Source organism: Lutra lutra, chromosome 4 (assembly GCF_902655055.1).
Source record: "Lutra lutra chromosome 4, mLutLut1.2, whole genome shotgun sequence".
NCBI classification, from domain to species: Eukaryota; Metazoa; Chordata; class Mammalia; order Carnivora; family Mustelidae; genus Lutra; species Lutra lutra.
In genome coordinates this window covers 161,197,581-161,210,838 of record NC_062281.1, presented here as the reverse complement: position 1 = coordinate 161,210,838, position 13,258 = coordinate 161,197,581, and the positions used below count along the sequence as shown (strand labels likewise).

The following is a 13,258-nucleotide window of genomic DNA, read 5'->3' as shown; positions in this document are numbered from 1 at the left end:
AAATAATAATAGCTAGCATCGGAGGCAGGTTTATGTACCAGGAAGCTGAGGGTAAGTCAGGGCCCACCCGCATAAACCCTGGGAGTGCTGAAAGTTACTAGAGATTTGTAATCAGTGTTCTAACTGGGGAGAAACCAGACTGTACCGCGAAGCATTTCTAATCAATTGCCTAGAGAAATTTCAGAGCAAAGGCACCTAAACTTCCAAGATTCCATAATTGGGTACTCTTTTCCTCATTTCTAACCTAATATTAATATGTGCATTTTATTTTATTTTATTTTTTATTTTTTATTTTATTTTATTTTATTTTATTTTTAAGATTTTATTTATTTGACAGACAGAGATCACAAGTAGTCAGAGAGGCAGGCAGGGAGAGAGAGAGGAGGAAGCTGGCTCTCTGCAGAGCAGAGAGGCTGACATGGGGCACGATTCCAGGGCCCTGGGATCATGACCTCAGCCGAAGGCAGAGGCTTTAACCCATTGAGCCACCCAGGCGCCCCTATGTGCACCTAATTTTAGAGGGTTCCAACAAGTACTTAACAAAAGGTTCAGGCCCCACCAAATCTGGCTCTGACCCTCCTTAGCAAGGTGGCTAAGAACAGTGACCCTGGAGCCATACAGTAGGTGTGACTCTAGACACGTTACTGGTTTCTCTGAGCCTGCTTCTTCATCTATAAAATGGGGACAAGAATAAACATACCTCATAGTTGTGAGTACTAAATAAATTATTGTATCTCAGAAGCTTGGAAGCACTTGGTAGTAAATGTTTTATAGACACTATTATTATTACTATTTTTTAAAGGTTTTCATTCATTTATTTGACAGACAGAGATCACAAGTAGGTAGAGGCAGGCAGAGAGAGAGGAAGGGAAGCAGGCTTCCCTGTCGGGCAGAGAGCCCGACGCCGGGATCGATCCCAGCACTCTGGGATCATGACCTGAGCCAAAGGCAGAGGCTTTAACCCACTGAGCCACCCAGGCGCCCCTGACACTTACTCTTAGTAAGCACCTAGGTTGCGCCTGGCGCTGTCCTGAGTACTTTATTTATATTTTATTTTTACTTTTTAAAGATTTTGCTTATTTATTTGACAAAGAGATAGTGAGAGAGAGAAAGAGAGCACAAATAAAGGGAACAGCAGGCAGGCAGGCCGGCCGAGGGAGAGGGAGAAACGGGCTCCCCGGCCGCCACGGCCAGCAAGGACCCGATGTGAGCCTCAATCCCAGGACCCCGGGATCAAGACCTGAGCTGAAGGTAGACACTCAACCAACTGAGCCACCCAGGCGCCCCTATTTATTTTAGAAAGGGAGAAAGAGAGAGAGAGAGAGAGAAGGAGGGAGGGGGTGAGGGACAGAGGGAGAGAGTCTTAAGTAAATTCCATGCTGAGCACAGAGGCTGAGATCACCATCGGAGTCAGAGGCTTAACTGCACCACCCAGGCGTCCCTAGAATGTACATTTTAGATATGAAAAAAGCGAAGTGTTGAGAGATTGAGTCATTGTCTCCATTCCAAGAATCACACTTCCGCCAACATGATTTTGCCTAAGAAACGCAGCTTTCTTCAAGAAGTCCCGGATCAGGGACGCCTGGGTGGCTCAGTTGGTTGGACGACTGCCTTTGGCTCAGGTCATGATCCCGGAGTGCTGGGATCGAGTCCCGCATCGGGCTCCCAGCTCCATGGGGAGTCTGCTTCTCCCTCTGACCTTCTCCTCGCTCATGCTCTCTCTCACTGTCTCTCTCTCTCTCAAATAAATAAATAAAATCTTAAAAAAAAAAAAAAAAAAAAAAAAGAAGTCCCGGATCAAAGAATCACGTCCCCAGAGGGCGCTGTCACTGCCAGAGCAGTCCTGGTGGTAGGTAGCCGGGGCCAAAGACTCCTGCCACCCTCCGGGTGGATGAGATCTGACTCCGACCCTGCATCACAGTTCTAGCCCCAGCACAGGGGAAGTGCAGACACGTGCGGTGTTTCATAATCCCTAAGCTTCGGCAGACTGGCCGCAACTCCTCCACCGCCCAGTCGGAAGCAAATATCACTTCAGTAGCGCGTCTGCCCGGCTTGCCCCGCCCACCTCGCCCAACCGCTCCGTCACTGTTGGCCCCGCCCATCCTCCTAAGTCCCACCTCCTAGCAGGTCCGTTTAGCAGCTACTTCGGCGCCCCGGCTCCGCAGTGACTGGAGCACTAGGCCCGCCCCCTTCCTGGGGTCGCGAGCGCCGAACGCATCGAACGCAGCCAATGGGCGGTGCGGGCGGCAGCACCGCGGGAGGTTCGATTCACTGGGCCTGGCGGGTCCGGAGACTCCTGGCGGCTGTTAACGCGCGTTTTGGGAAGAGGAAGGCTGAAGCTGGAGTGCTAGGGCTGGGATTCACTTCTGCTGTTCTTTCCAGCTCTTCCTGGTATTCTTCTCCCAAGCCTGGGTGTTTTACTTGTCCTACCTGGACCCCTGCTCGACCTCCCCGCGTCCGGGCCTGGCTTCCGCGCTCCAGACCCGGGAAAAACCCCTTCGGATTGGGCGTCTCCCCTCCCCACGACTGGGATTTTCACCCCGACCCCTCTCCCCTGGCCTGTGATTTCTTCCCCACCCTCCAGCCGCAACTACCCCTTGCCTTCACGTCCACCTGGGACCATTATCCCGACTCCACTCTACCCAGTTTGGTACTCCCATCTTCCTCTCCCCCGCCCCCTCCCCCATCCCAGAGCTTTACCCACCTTTGCTTGGCTACTTCCTCTTTGGCCTGCTCTTCGGCCTCGACTAACTGGCGACCAACACTCTCACAGTTTGGGCCCAAACTCCAGCCTCTAGCAGGATTCTCTCCATCCATCCTCCCTCTTTAATTAGCCCATGCTTTCAATAATACAGCAACAGTCGTTCTGCGTTCTCAACTGCTGGGTTCCTTTGATCTTTGGCTGATGGATACTTGATGTTTTATGCTCCTGAGCCCAGGATGGTAAGTATGGGCCTAAGGGAGACCGGGTAGCCTTGTGTCTCGGCCTTTGGGTTCAGGCAGTGGGGTCTCTGGAAGTGCTGTTTCCATTTTCCCCTTACAGAGGAAGAGCTTAGCTCCTAGCCAGCTGGCCAAGAGAAAACCAGAAGGCAGATCTGGTGATGATGAAGACTGGCAGCCTGGGACAGTGGTGAGTACCCTGCCCTCCAGGGGAAGGGACAGGTCGGGTGGAGGACTGTTTGGGCAGAAGGGAGTCTTGGACTTGGTTTCTGGGGTTATATGGAATGAACCTGGTCACTTCCAGAAAACTCTCAGTAAACTTTTACTTAGTGCTTACTATGTGTCAGGTATTGAACAAGATAAGACCAAAAACTTTGTCCTCAAGGTGCCTACTAGAAGTTAATATAGCCTTAATTTTTCTGGTAGAGAAGCATATTCCAAAGTAAAAGAGCGGATTGGGTCGGGCCTTTTGGCTCCCTTGGGGAAAAAAATGGCTCCCCAATAGCAACTAGCTGCCTGTTCTTTTGCTCTTGGTCCTTTGCCCAGTATGACAAAACAGTAGAGTATGTAGGGCCTGCCTTAGGGCCCTGAGCTCTAAATTAGAGGAGGGATGCCCTTCTAGTCCCTGCTCATACTCAAGTGCAGTATGTTTGACTTTGATTGCATCCTGTGCTCTGTTCCCTGCTTTTGAGGCCTTCTGGGGCTGACTGTGGGTAGGACCTATGTATACAAAAACCAGTAGGATAGTAAAGCATATACTTAAAAGAGAGCAGTTCAAGAAGTAAGGGCTTGGGCACTGGAACTTTGGAGGAAGGGATTCACTAAAGGTCTGGAAGGCAATTTTGGGCAGGGGCTGTATTTGAGAGGCAAAGGGGCTGGTGCTTCAGGTGTTTCTTGTAGGATCACTGACACTTCAAATACCTTGGCAAGCTGCTCCAAGCTTGCCTGTGGTTCCGTGGGGTCTTGCTCTATAGTTGCAATGCTGCTGGTATGTCGGGGGTTCCTCTTCCTGTGAGGGACAAGGCTGCCTCTTGCTACTTACAAGGCTCTCAGACTTGAACTTGGGGCAGCACTTGGTGCAGCTGGGTCATAAATGGTGCTCTTTGCTCCTGAAAATGGTTTCAGTGCTAGTGACCTCCCTGCCATGGTGTGGCTCACTTTATTCCCCTCATCCAGTGCCTCTCTTCAGATCAGACAAGGTCTCTAACCTCATTAGCTTCTAGTTTTCTCACCTGCTAAATAAGTATAATAATAAACGTTTATCATAGGACTGCTGTGAAGATGATGCACAATAATATATGTGAAGAGTTTACCACAGTGCCTGGCATTTAATAAGCATTTTATTTTTATTTATTTATTTATTTTTAAAGATTTTATTTATTTATTCGACAGAGAGGTCACAAGCAGGCAGAGAGGCAGGCAGAGAGAGAGGAGGAAGCAGGCTCCCCGCTGAGCAGAGAGCCCAATGAGGGGCTCGATCCCAGGACTCTGAGATCATGACCTGAGCCGAAGGCAGCGGCTTAACCCACTGAGCCACCCAGGTGCCCCTATTTTTATTTTTTTTAAAGATTTTTTAATTTATTTATTTGACAGAGAGATCACAAGCAGGCAGAGAGGCAGGCAGAGAGAGAGGGGGAAGCAGGCTCCCCGCTGAGCAGAGAGCCTGACATGGGGCTCAATTCCAGGACCCTGAGGTCATGACCTGAGCCAAAGGCAGAGGCTTAACCCACTGAGCCACCCAGGCGCCCCCTTAATAAGCATTTTAAATGTTAGTTGCCATTGTGGCGAACTCTGGTCTTCCAGACTTGACTCACTTTCCCCAATACTCTTCTAGACTCCCAAGAAACGGAAATCCAGCAGTGGGACTCAGAGCCAGGAGTGTTTCCTGTCTCCTTTTCGGAAACCTTTGATTCAACTAACCAGTCGACCACCCTGTCTGGATAGTAGTCAACACGTAAGTCAGAATTGCACCCTGCTGGTGAATGTGTGTGCCCTATGGAGGCACCTTTCTTGTTTTGTCTAGGGAGGCTTCTCCTGCTGAAGACTCCCTCAGTGCTCTACAGAGTAGCCAGTGGTCAGACTTTGGTGAAGGCTTGGGGTCTGCCTTCAGCCTTAAGGGCCTGGCCTCTTTCCTTCAGGATGTGTATCCGGCTTGGAGTCTCTGTTGTTTATAGTTATTTGGGCACTGGATCTCAGGTTGCTCAGATTCCTGAGGACATGAGGGTATAGGAAAGGGAAGGCTGCGGTAGGGTGTTGGAACCAGGACCCTTATGCCAGTTCGGTCTCTCACTTAGCATATGGCTTTAAGAAGTATCAAAGTCCTACAGCTTCCACATGTTTCCTCTAGTAAAATCCAGTGTAATCCTACAGCATGTTCTATGCGTTATCTCCTGCAACTCATTTTTTTAAGATGTGAAAGCTGAGTCTCCAAGGGGTTAAGTAGTTTGCCCAAAATCACAGAGTAGTCACCTCTGCTTAGCTTCACCAAAGCTTTTTCCACCAAACTTTCTGAGGACAGTGGTATTGAGCTCTGACACTGAGCCCCAAAAACCTTTGGAATTTTCTTTCTTTCTTTCTTTTTTTTGGTGTGTGTGTTTTTAAAAGATTTTATTTGAGAGTGAGAGCCTGTGTGCGCAAACGAGCTAGGGGGAGGGGTAGAGAGAAGCAGGCTCCCTGCTGAGCAGGCAGCCCCATGCAGGGCAATGCAGAGCTCTATCCCAGGACCCTGGAATGACCTGAGCTGAAGGCAGATGCTTAACTGAGCCACCCAGGCGCTCCTAAGAATTTACTGATAGGGAATCTCTGGAAGAGGGAAGCTTTGACCTTGGTGGGGAGGAGGGATGCTCTCCCTCTTCTGTCAGAAGGAAGGGATGGTATGAATTTGCAGTAACTAAATAAAGAAAGTGAGAGCATGCTCTCTCCCCTGCCTCTGCCAGTTTTATCAGACCAGATTCCTGGAGGCTGGTCATTGCAAGTCTTGTAGGCTGTGTCCTCATGTTTTTAGCCAGGGATGCTCACATTCTCCCACACTAGTTGCGCAAGCTTGTAGTTCAAATTCTTGCTTTTTTTTTTTTTTTTAAGATTTGATTTATTTATTTGACAGAGATCACAAGCAGGCAGAGAGAGAGAGGGAAGCAAGCTCCCCGCTGAGCAGAGAGCCCGATGCGGGGCTCGATCCCAGGACCCTGTAGACCATGATCTGAGCCGAAGGCAGAGGCTTTAACCCACTGAGCCACCCAGGTGCCTCCAAATTCTTGCTTTTTAAAGCTGGATCATGACCTGAGTGCAAGACCGACCACTTAACTAACTGAGCTACCCAGGTGCCCCACCTTTGGAACTCCTTAAGTGATAAAGCAGTAAAGGTGTCTTTTTTTTTTTTTAAAGATTTTATTCATTTACTTGACAGAGATCACAAGTAGGCGAGAGGCAGGCAGAGAGAGAGGAGGAAGCAGCCTCCCTGCTGAGCAGAGAGCCTGATGCGGGGCTAGATCCCAGGACCGTGGGATCATGACCGTAGCTGAAGGCAGAGGCCCCAACCCACTGAGCCACCCAGGCGCCCTGTAAAGGTGTCTTTTACTATTTATTAAAAACCCCTTTTAACCACACCTGAGTTTATGTTAATGAGATTCATTTGTAAAGCAACTAACCTTGGTGGCTGGTTGCCAGGGGAACCAACCTACCAGGGGCCAGTGTTTAATCAATTGTGCCTATGTATTGAAACCTCCATAAAACTCCAAAAGGTCAGGGTTTGGAGAGCTTTTGAGCTGGTGAACAAGAATTCATCCACGAGGAAGAGGCATACCCCAAACTCCACAGGGACAGACTCTCCTGTGCTCAGGACTCTTCTAGACCTCGCTCTATATATCTCTTCATCTGGCTCTACATATCCTTTAGTATAAAGCCTTTGTGATAAATTGGTAATCTAGTAAGTAAACCTTTCCTGAGTTCTGTTGAGCTGCTCTAGAAAATTAATTGAATCCCAGGAGGGGGTTGGGACCCTCCAATTTATAGCCTGTTGGTCCCAAGCACAGGGAGCAACCTGGATTTGGGATTGACGTCTGAAGTGGTCGGGGGGAGGCAGTCCCATGGACTGAGCCCCTAACCTGTGTCATCTGATGCTATCTTCAGGTAGGTAATGTTAGAATTAAGTTGTAGGATACGCAGGTGGTGCTCAATAATTGCTTGTGTGTGGAAACGCCACACATCTGGTGTCAAGTACCATGGCAGAGTTAGGGAGACACAGGAGTCATGTTTTTATTTTACAGGGACATTTTGAAGGAAAAATGGCAGTAAGGTGATAGGAATATGTAATGGGCATTAGTTATATGTGCATTCAGCAAACATTTTGTTTATTTATTTGCTTATTTAAAATTTACTTTTTTTTAAAAAGATTTTGTTTATTTGACAGACAGAGATCCCAAGTAGGCAGAGAGGCAGGCAGAGAGAGAGAGAGGGAAGCAGGCTCCTTGCTGAGCAGAGAGCCTGATGCAGGGCTCTATCCCAGGACCCTGAGATCATGACCTGAGCTGAAGGCAGAGGCTTTAACCCACTGAGCCACCCAGGTGCCCCTAAAATGTACTTTTTAGTTATTATTTTCATTTTTATTTATTTTTAAAAAATATTTATTTATTTGACAGACAGAGATCACAAACAGGTAGAGAGGCAGGCCGAGAGAGAGGAGGAAGCAGGCTCCCTGCTGAGCAGAGAGCTCAATGTGGGGCTCCATCCCAGGACCCTGAGATCATGACCTGAGCTGAAGGCAGAGGCTTTAACCCACTGAGCCACCCAGGCGCCCCTATTTATCTATTTTTTAAGATTTTTATTTATTGATTGATTTGACAGAGAGGGAGAGAGAGAGCTCACAAGTAGTCAGAGAGGCAGGCAGAGAGTTGGGGAAGCAGGCTCCTCGCTGAGCAGAAAGCCTGATGCAGGGCTCAATCCCAGGACCCTGAGATCATGACCTGAGCCGAAGGCAGAAGCTTAACCCACTGAGCCACACAGGCATCCCTGTAATTTTTTTTTTTTAAGATTTGTTTATTCAGCAGTGTGCAAGAGAGTGCACACATAAGCAGGGGGAGTTTGCAGTCAGAAGGAGAAGCAGGCTTACTGCTGAGCAGGGAGCCCAGTGTGGCTTGATCCCAGAACCCCAGGATCATGACCTGTTCTGAAGGCAGATGCTAAACCCACTGAGGCAGGCAAGCGGCCCTTACCAAACATTTTAAAACATTTTTACATAATACTTGATAAATACAAAGGAATATGTATATAACATATGAGATAGAAAACACAGAATAAACACCCGTGAACCCACCATCCTGCACTAGAACATCACAGAGGTTATAATCCCTTTTCCCATCTTGACAGGTAACCACTGTCCTGAATTATCTTCATCATCCATTTTTTGAAGTTGAACTATATATGCATAATTCACTAAGGAATACACTGTTTAATTGTTTACTGAGCCTTAAAAAATGGACACCTGGGTGGCTAGTCTGTTAAGTGTCTAACTCTTGGTTTAGGCTCAGGTCATGATCTCAGGGTGGTGAGATCAATCTCTGAGCTCAATGAAGAGTCTGTTTGAGATTCATTCTCTGTCTGCCCCTCCCCCTGCACATATGCTCTAGCTCTCAAATAATTTTTTTAAAAAGATTTTATTTATTTATTTATTTGACAGACAGAGATCCCAAGTAGGCAGGGAGGCAGGCAGAGAGAGAGAGGGGAAGCAGGCTCCCGGCCGAGCAGAGAGCCTGATGTGGGACTCAGTCCCAGGACCCTGGGATCATGAACTGAGCCGAAGGCAGAGGCTTTAACCCACTGAGTCACTCAAGGGCCCCTCAAATAAATCTTTTTTTTTTTTTTTTTTTAAAGATTTTATTTATTTATTTGACAGAGAGAAATCACAAGTAGGCAGAGAGGCAGGCAGAGAGAGAGAGGAGGAAGCAGGCTCCCTGCTGAGCAGAAAGCCCGATGTGGGGCTTGAACCCAGGACCTGGGATCATGACCTGAGCCAAAGGCAGCGGCTCAACCCACCGAGCCACCCAGGCGCCCCCAAATAAATCTTTTTTAAAAAAGTGTGTAAGGGCACCTGGGTGGCTCAGTTGTTAAGCGTCTGCCTTTGGCTCAGGTCACGATCCGAGGGTCCTGGGATCGAGGCCCGTATCAGGCTGTGCTCAGCGGGGAGCCTGCTTCTCCCTGTCCCTCTGCCTCTCCCCCTGTTTGTGTTCTCTCTCTCACAAATAAATAAATAAATCTTTAAAAAAAAAAAAAAGGTGTGTGATTCTATGCGACTCTTTATTTAGGATTCATTCAAGATGTCTTATGTAAGTTATGTCATAAATGTAAGTGCAGTGCGAGTATACAAAAGCGGGTCTAACAGTCTGGAGGTTGGTGAACATGCCGATTAGGTTGAGTCCTCAAGGATAGGGGGAGTCAGTCAGATGGAGAGAGTGGGCAATGTTCTAGATAGAGGGGACCCTAAAGACAAAAGTGCCTCAGGCCCACCAAAATCATATATGCAGCCCTGGAGATGAGAGCACTTAGCCTTAAGGGTGATGAGTCTGCAGTCCTGTAGGACTGGGCTTGGGGATGGTTGCAAATACGGTAGGTGTGGAGCCTAGGAGGGAAGTAGGGGCTGGAAATATATTTGGGCTCCTTAGCATAGAGATGATATTTGACCCCTCCAAAGTGTATTGGAGTGTCAGTGAGCGTAGTTAGAGGAACTGAGGTGCAACCCTGAGCCCTGAGGAACACTTACCTTTAAGGGAGTTAAGCAGAGAAAGAAGAGCTCCTCAGAGGACTGAGCATGAGGTCCTAAAGAGGCGGAATAGTTGGAAAGTGGCGTCATGGTAGTCGAAGGCAGAGAATATTTGAGAGGAAAGAGTGGCCAGCTCTGTCTAGCCAGATAAGGATAGAAACATGTCCACTGGAATTAAGGTCATGTAGGCCATTGGTGATTTTGGCTAGAGTCGTTTCAGAGGAGTGGAAGATTAGAAAGGGGAGACAGACACTCTAGAAGTTTGAAGGGGAAGAGATAAGAGGTCAAAGGAATTTTTTTTCAAATTTATTTTAGAGAGTGTGCATGGGGTGGGGGGTAGAGAGGGAGAGAGAATCTCATGCAGACTCCCCGCTGAGCATAGGACCCCCCACCCAGCCCCCGATACACACACATAGCGCTTGATCCCAGGACCCTGAGAGTCATGATCTGAACTGAAATCAAGAGTCAGACACTTAACTCACTGAGCTACCCAGGCGCCCCAAAGGAATTTTTGTTTTTAAAATAGTTAAGTATGTTTTTTTTTTTTTTTTTAAAGATTTTATTTATTTATTTGACAGAGAGAGATCACAAGCAGGCAGAGAGAAAGGAGGAAGCAGGCTCCCTGCGGAGCAGAGAGCCCGATGCGGGGCTCGATCCCAGGACCCTGAGATCATGACCTGAGCCGAAGGCAGCGGCTTAACCCACTGAGCCACCCAGGCGCCCCGTTAAGTATGTTTTAAATGCTGGTGAGAGAGAGCTAGTGGAGAGGGAAAGGTTGAGATGTAGGAGAGTTCAGGCAGAACTGATAGAGTGAATCTCTGGAAGAGGGAAGCTTTGACCTTGGTGGGGAGGAAGGATGCTCTGACCTTCTTCTACCAGAAGGAAGGGATGGTATAAATTTGCAGTAACAAAATAAAGTGAGCGCATGCCCCCTCCCCTGCCTCTGCCAGTTTTATCAGACCAGATTCTCAGAGACTGGTCACTGCATGTCTTATAGGCTGTGTCCTCATGTTTTTGGCCGGGGATGCTCACATTCTCCCACACTGGTAACACAAGCTTGCAGTTCAAAGTCTTGCTTTTTAAATCTGGAACATAAATTCTTGGCTACTCAGAACCTCAAATCTAGCCTCTGTATTGACAATTTTGAAAGTAATATTTTAGTTTTGGGGGGGCAGCTGGCTGGCTCAGTGGAGCATAAGAATCTTGATCTCAGGGTTATAGGTTCAAGCCCCATGTTGGGTGTAGAGATTACTTAAAACAAAACAAAAAACACCTGAAAATAATATTTCAGGTTTAGAATTGAAGCCAAATTAGAAAGGAAATTAGAATCCATCTCCTTCCTTTCCCTCTCTCTCATTTATTTATTTATGAGAGGGAGAGTGCATGCCTGTGAAAGCTGGGGGAGGACAGAGGGAGAGAAGCAGACTCTGTGCTGAGTATGGAGCCCAATATGGTGCTGGGGGCTTGACCCCAAGATCCTGAGATCACCACCTGAGCTGAAATCAGGAGTCAGATGTTCACCCAGCAGCCACCCACGCACTCCATCCTTTTCTTCTCTTGACTTAAGGATGGCTTTGTGTTAGCATTGTTCATATACAAGTTTTTCCTTATCATTGCTATTCATAATTATAATAATCATGGTAATTAAAAATAGTACAAGATTTTATTCAGCTATAAAGAAATATGCAAATAAACAAAGAATTTGGGCCTTTCTCCAAATCCCCCCATCATGTGGTTTAGTGTGTTGAAGTTCAGTTCTCCACATTTTTTTTCCTACCTTCCAGTGGATTGTCAAATATATTCATTATGTTTTTCCTATTTAAAGTACACTGAGTTTCTAGAAATTTATAATCTTTATAGAAATGGGTCAGAATAAAAGTTAAAATTTCAGGGCAAGACAGGTTTGCTTTTTTCCCTCATAAACTGCCTTTTTGCTCGAGGGGAGTATTTTTCATTATTTCTTTTTCCACTAATGTATTCCCATTAAAACTACCTTTAGGGTTTCTGTTCTTATTTTCTCAGGCTTCAGCTCCTGTTTTGTTCACAGGCCATTGTAATTCCCCAGAGAGCTCAGGGATATATAGACCTGAAGACCAGGACTTTGTTGGGAGTGTTGGGAGTTGTCAGAGTTCGCCCTGGAACTGGCACTGTGAACCCGATGGCTGCTCTTCTGGCCCAGCCCCACCCCCCAGTGCTGGTTCCAGGCTGAGGTGTTGGCACAGAGGCTTCCTGTAGGCTCTGAGGTGGAGGCACCAAGGCCACCCTTCTCTAGGAGCTATGTATGTTTGCTTCTTGTCACCCTTGTCCACTTGGTTATTTTGGTGATTTGTTTGCCCGCTAATGTCCTCTTTCTCATGTTGTTCCCTCTCTCACGCCTTCTGATGTGAAGCTGCTAACTCTGGGCTAATCCATATGGCTATCATCAAACAGATTGGATTAGGAGGCCGTACTGCCCACTGGTTACAAGTAGGGGTCTTGGAATGAGGGAAGTCCTGCACCTGTCATGATGGCCCTGTGACTTGGGAAAGTGACGTAACCACTCAGTCTCAATATGCCCATCTGGAAAATGGAGATACCAGGACCTCAGAGTGCTGGTGGTGAGGATTCAATGGCAGCCCGAGTGCAGGCATCTTGTGAGCGCTTAGCTCTGCATCTCGTGTGCACTGTTAGTCATCGTTCCTGTTGCCATTTTTATTGCTGTTAATATTATTTACTAATACTGTTACTATTAGTGCTACTACCACTACTTTTTGAAGATCTGGTTAGTTCTCAAGGTGGCCGATGGGGAAATTAGATGTAGTAGGCAGCATTGATGTGACAGAAGCAATGTGAGGGAAGCAATGTTTGGGAAGATGTAGTCCTGTAGGTAAGTGGTTGAATCCAAATATTGGAGTTCTCTGTTAGTACTGGGTTTGGGTAAGTTTATGATGCTTTCTTCTTAAGGTTTTGTACCATAGGGAATAGTTAATTGTCCTTGTTGGCGTGGCATTTTGTGAAGGAATAGGTTTAAGCCTGTGGCTGACGACTGAGGCTGGGCACTTGCTAATGGCACTCTGCTGTCTCTGAGTATTTGTAGAATCTTATGTAAAGCCTCAAAGGTGAAAGCTGTGGTATAAAACCTAATAACCTAATATGGAGCACCTCTCCTTATGTTCTAGATGCATCTGAGTAAGATGTAATCAAAATATAATGCTCTGAGTGTATTATCGTTAAATAGGCATGTTGCTATTTTAAATATATTTTTTAAAGATTTATTTATTTTAGGGGTGCTGGGTGGCTCAGTTGTTAAGCATCTGCCTTCGGCTCAGGTCATGGTCCTGGGGTCCTGGGATTGAGCTCCACATGGGGCTCCCCGCTTGGGAATCCTGCTTCTCCCTCCCTCTCCCTGCTTGTGTTCCCTCTCTGGCTGTCTCTCTCTGTCAAATAAATAAATAAAATCTTGAAAAAAAGAGATTTATTTATTTTAGAAAGCGAGAAAGCGTGTGCGAGTGGTGGGGGGAGAGGGAGAGAATCTCGAGCAGATTCTCCACTGAACATGGAACCCGATGTGGAACTCAAGACCTG

At 47.1% G+C, this 13,258-nt stretch overlaps 1 protein-coding gene across 2 annotated transcripts in view; it reads left to right on the top strand.

Annotated features, from left to right (window-relative positions):
• Positions 1-2,248: 2,248 nt before the first annotated feature.
• RAD54L (RAD54 like) overlaps positions 2,249-13,258 on the top strand; it is a 31,662-nt gene continuing 20,652 nt past the window's right edge. The window contains exons 1-4 of one of the 2 annotated variants that reach the window (XM_047726063.1): positions 2,249-2,391; positions 2,835-2,943; positions 3,044-3,130; positions 4,775-4,894. In XM_047726063.1, the coding sequence (XP_047582019.1) occupies positions 2,917-2,943; positions 3,044-3,130; positions 4,775-4,894 (234 nt within the window). In that variant the 5' untranslated portion in view covers positions 2,249-2,391; positions 2,835-2,916. Of the gene's footprint in view, positions 2,944-3,043; positions 3,131-4,774; positions 4,895-13,258 lie in introns of both variants that reach the window. The other variant, XM_047726062.1, reaches the window with a different exon arrangement.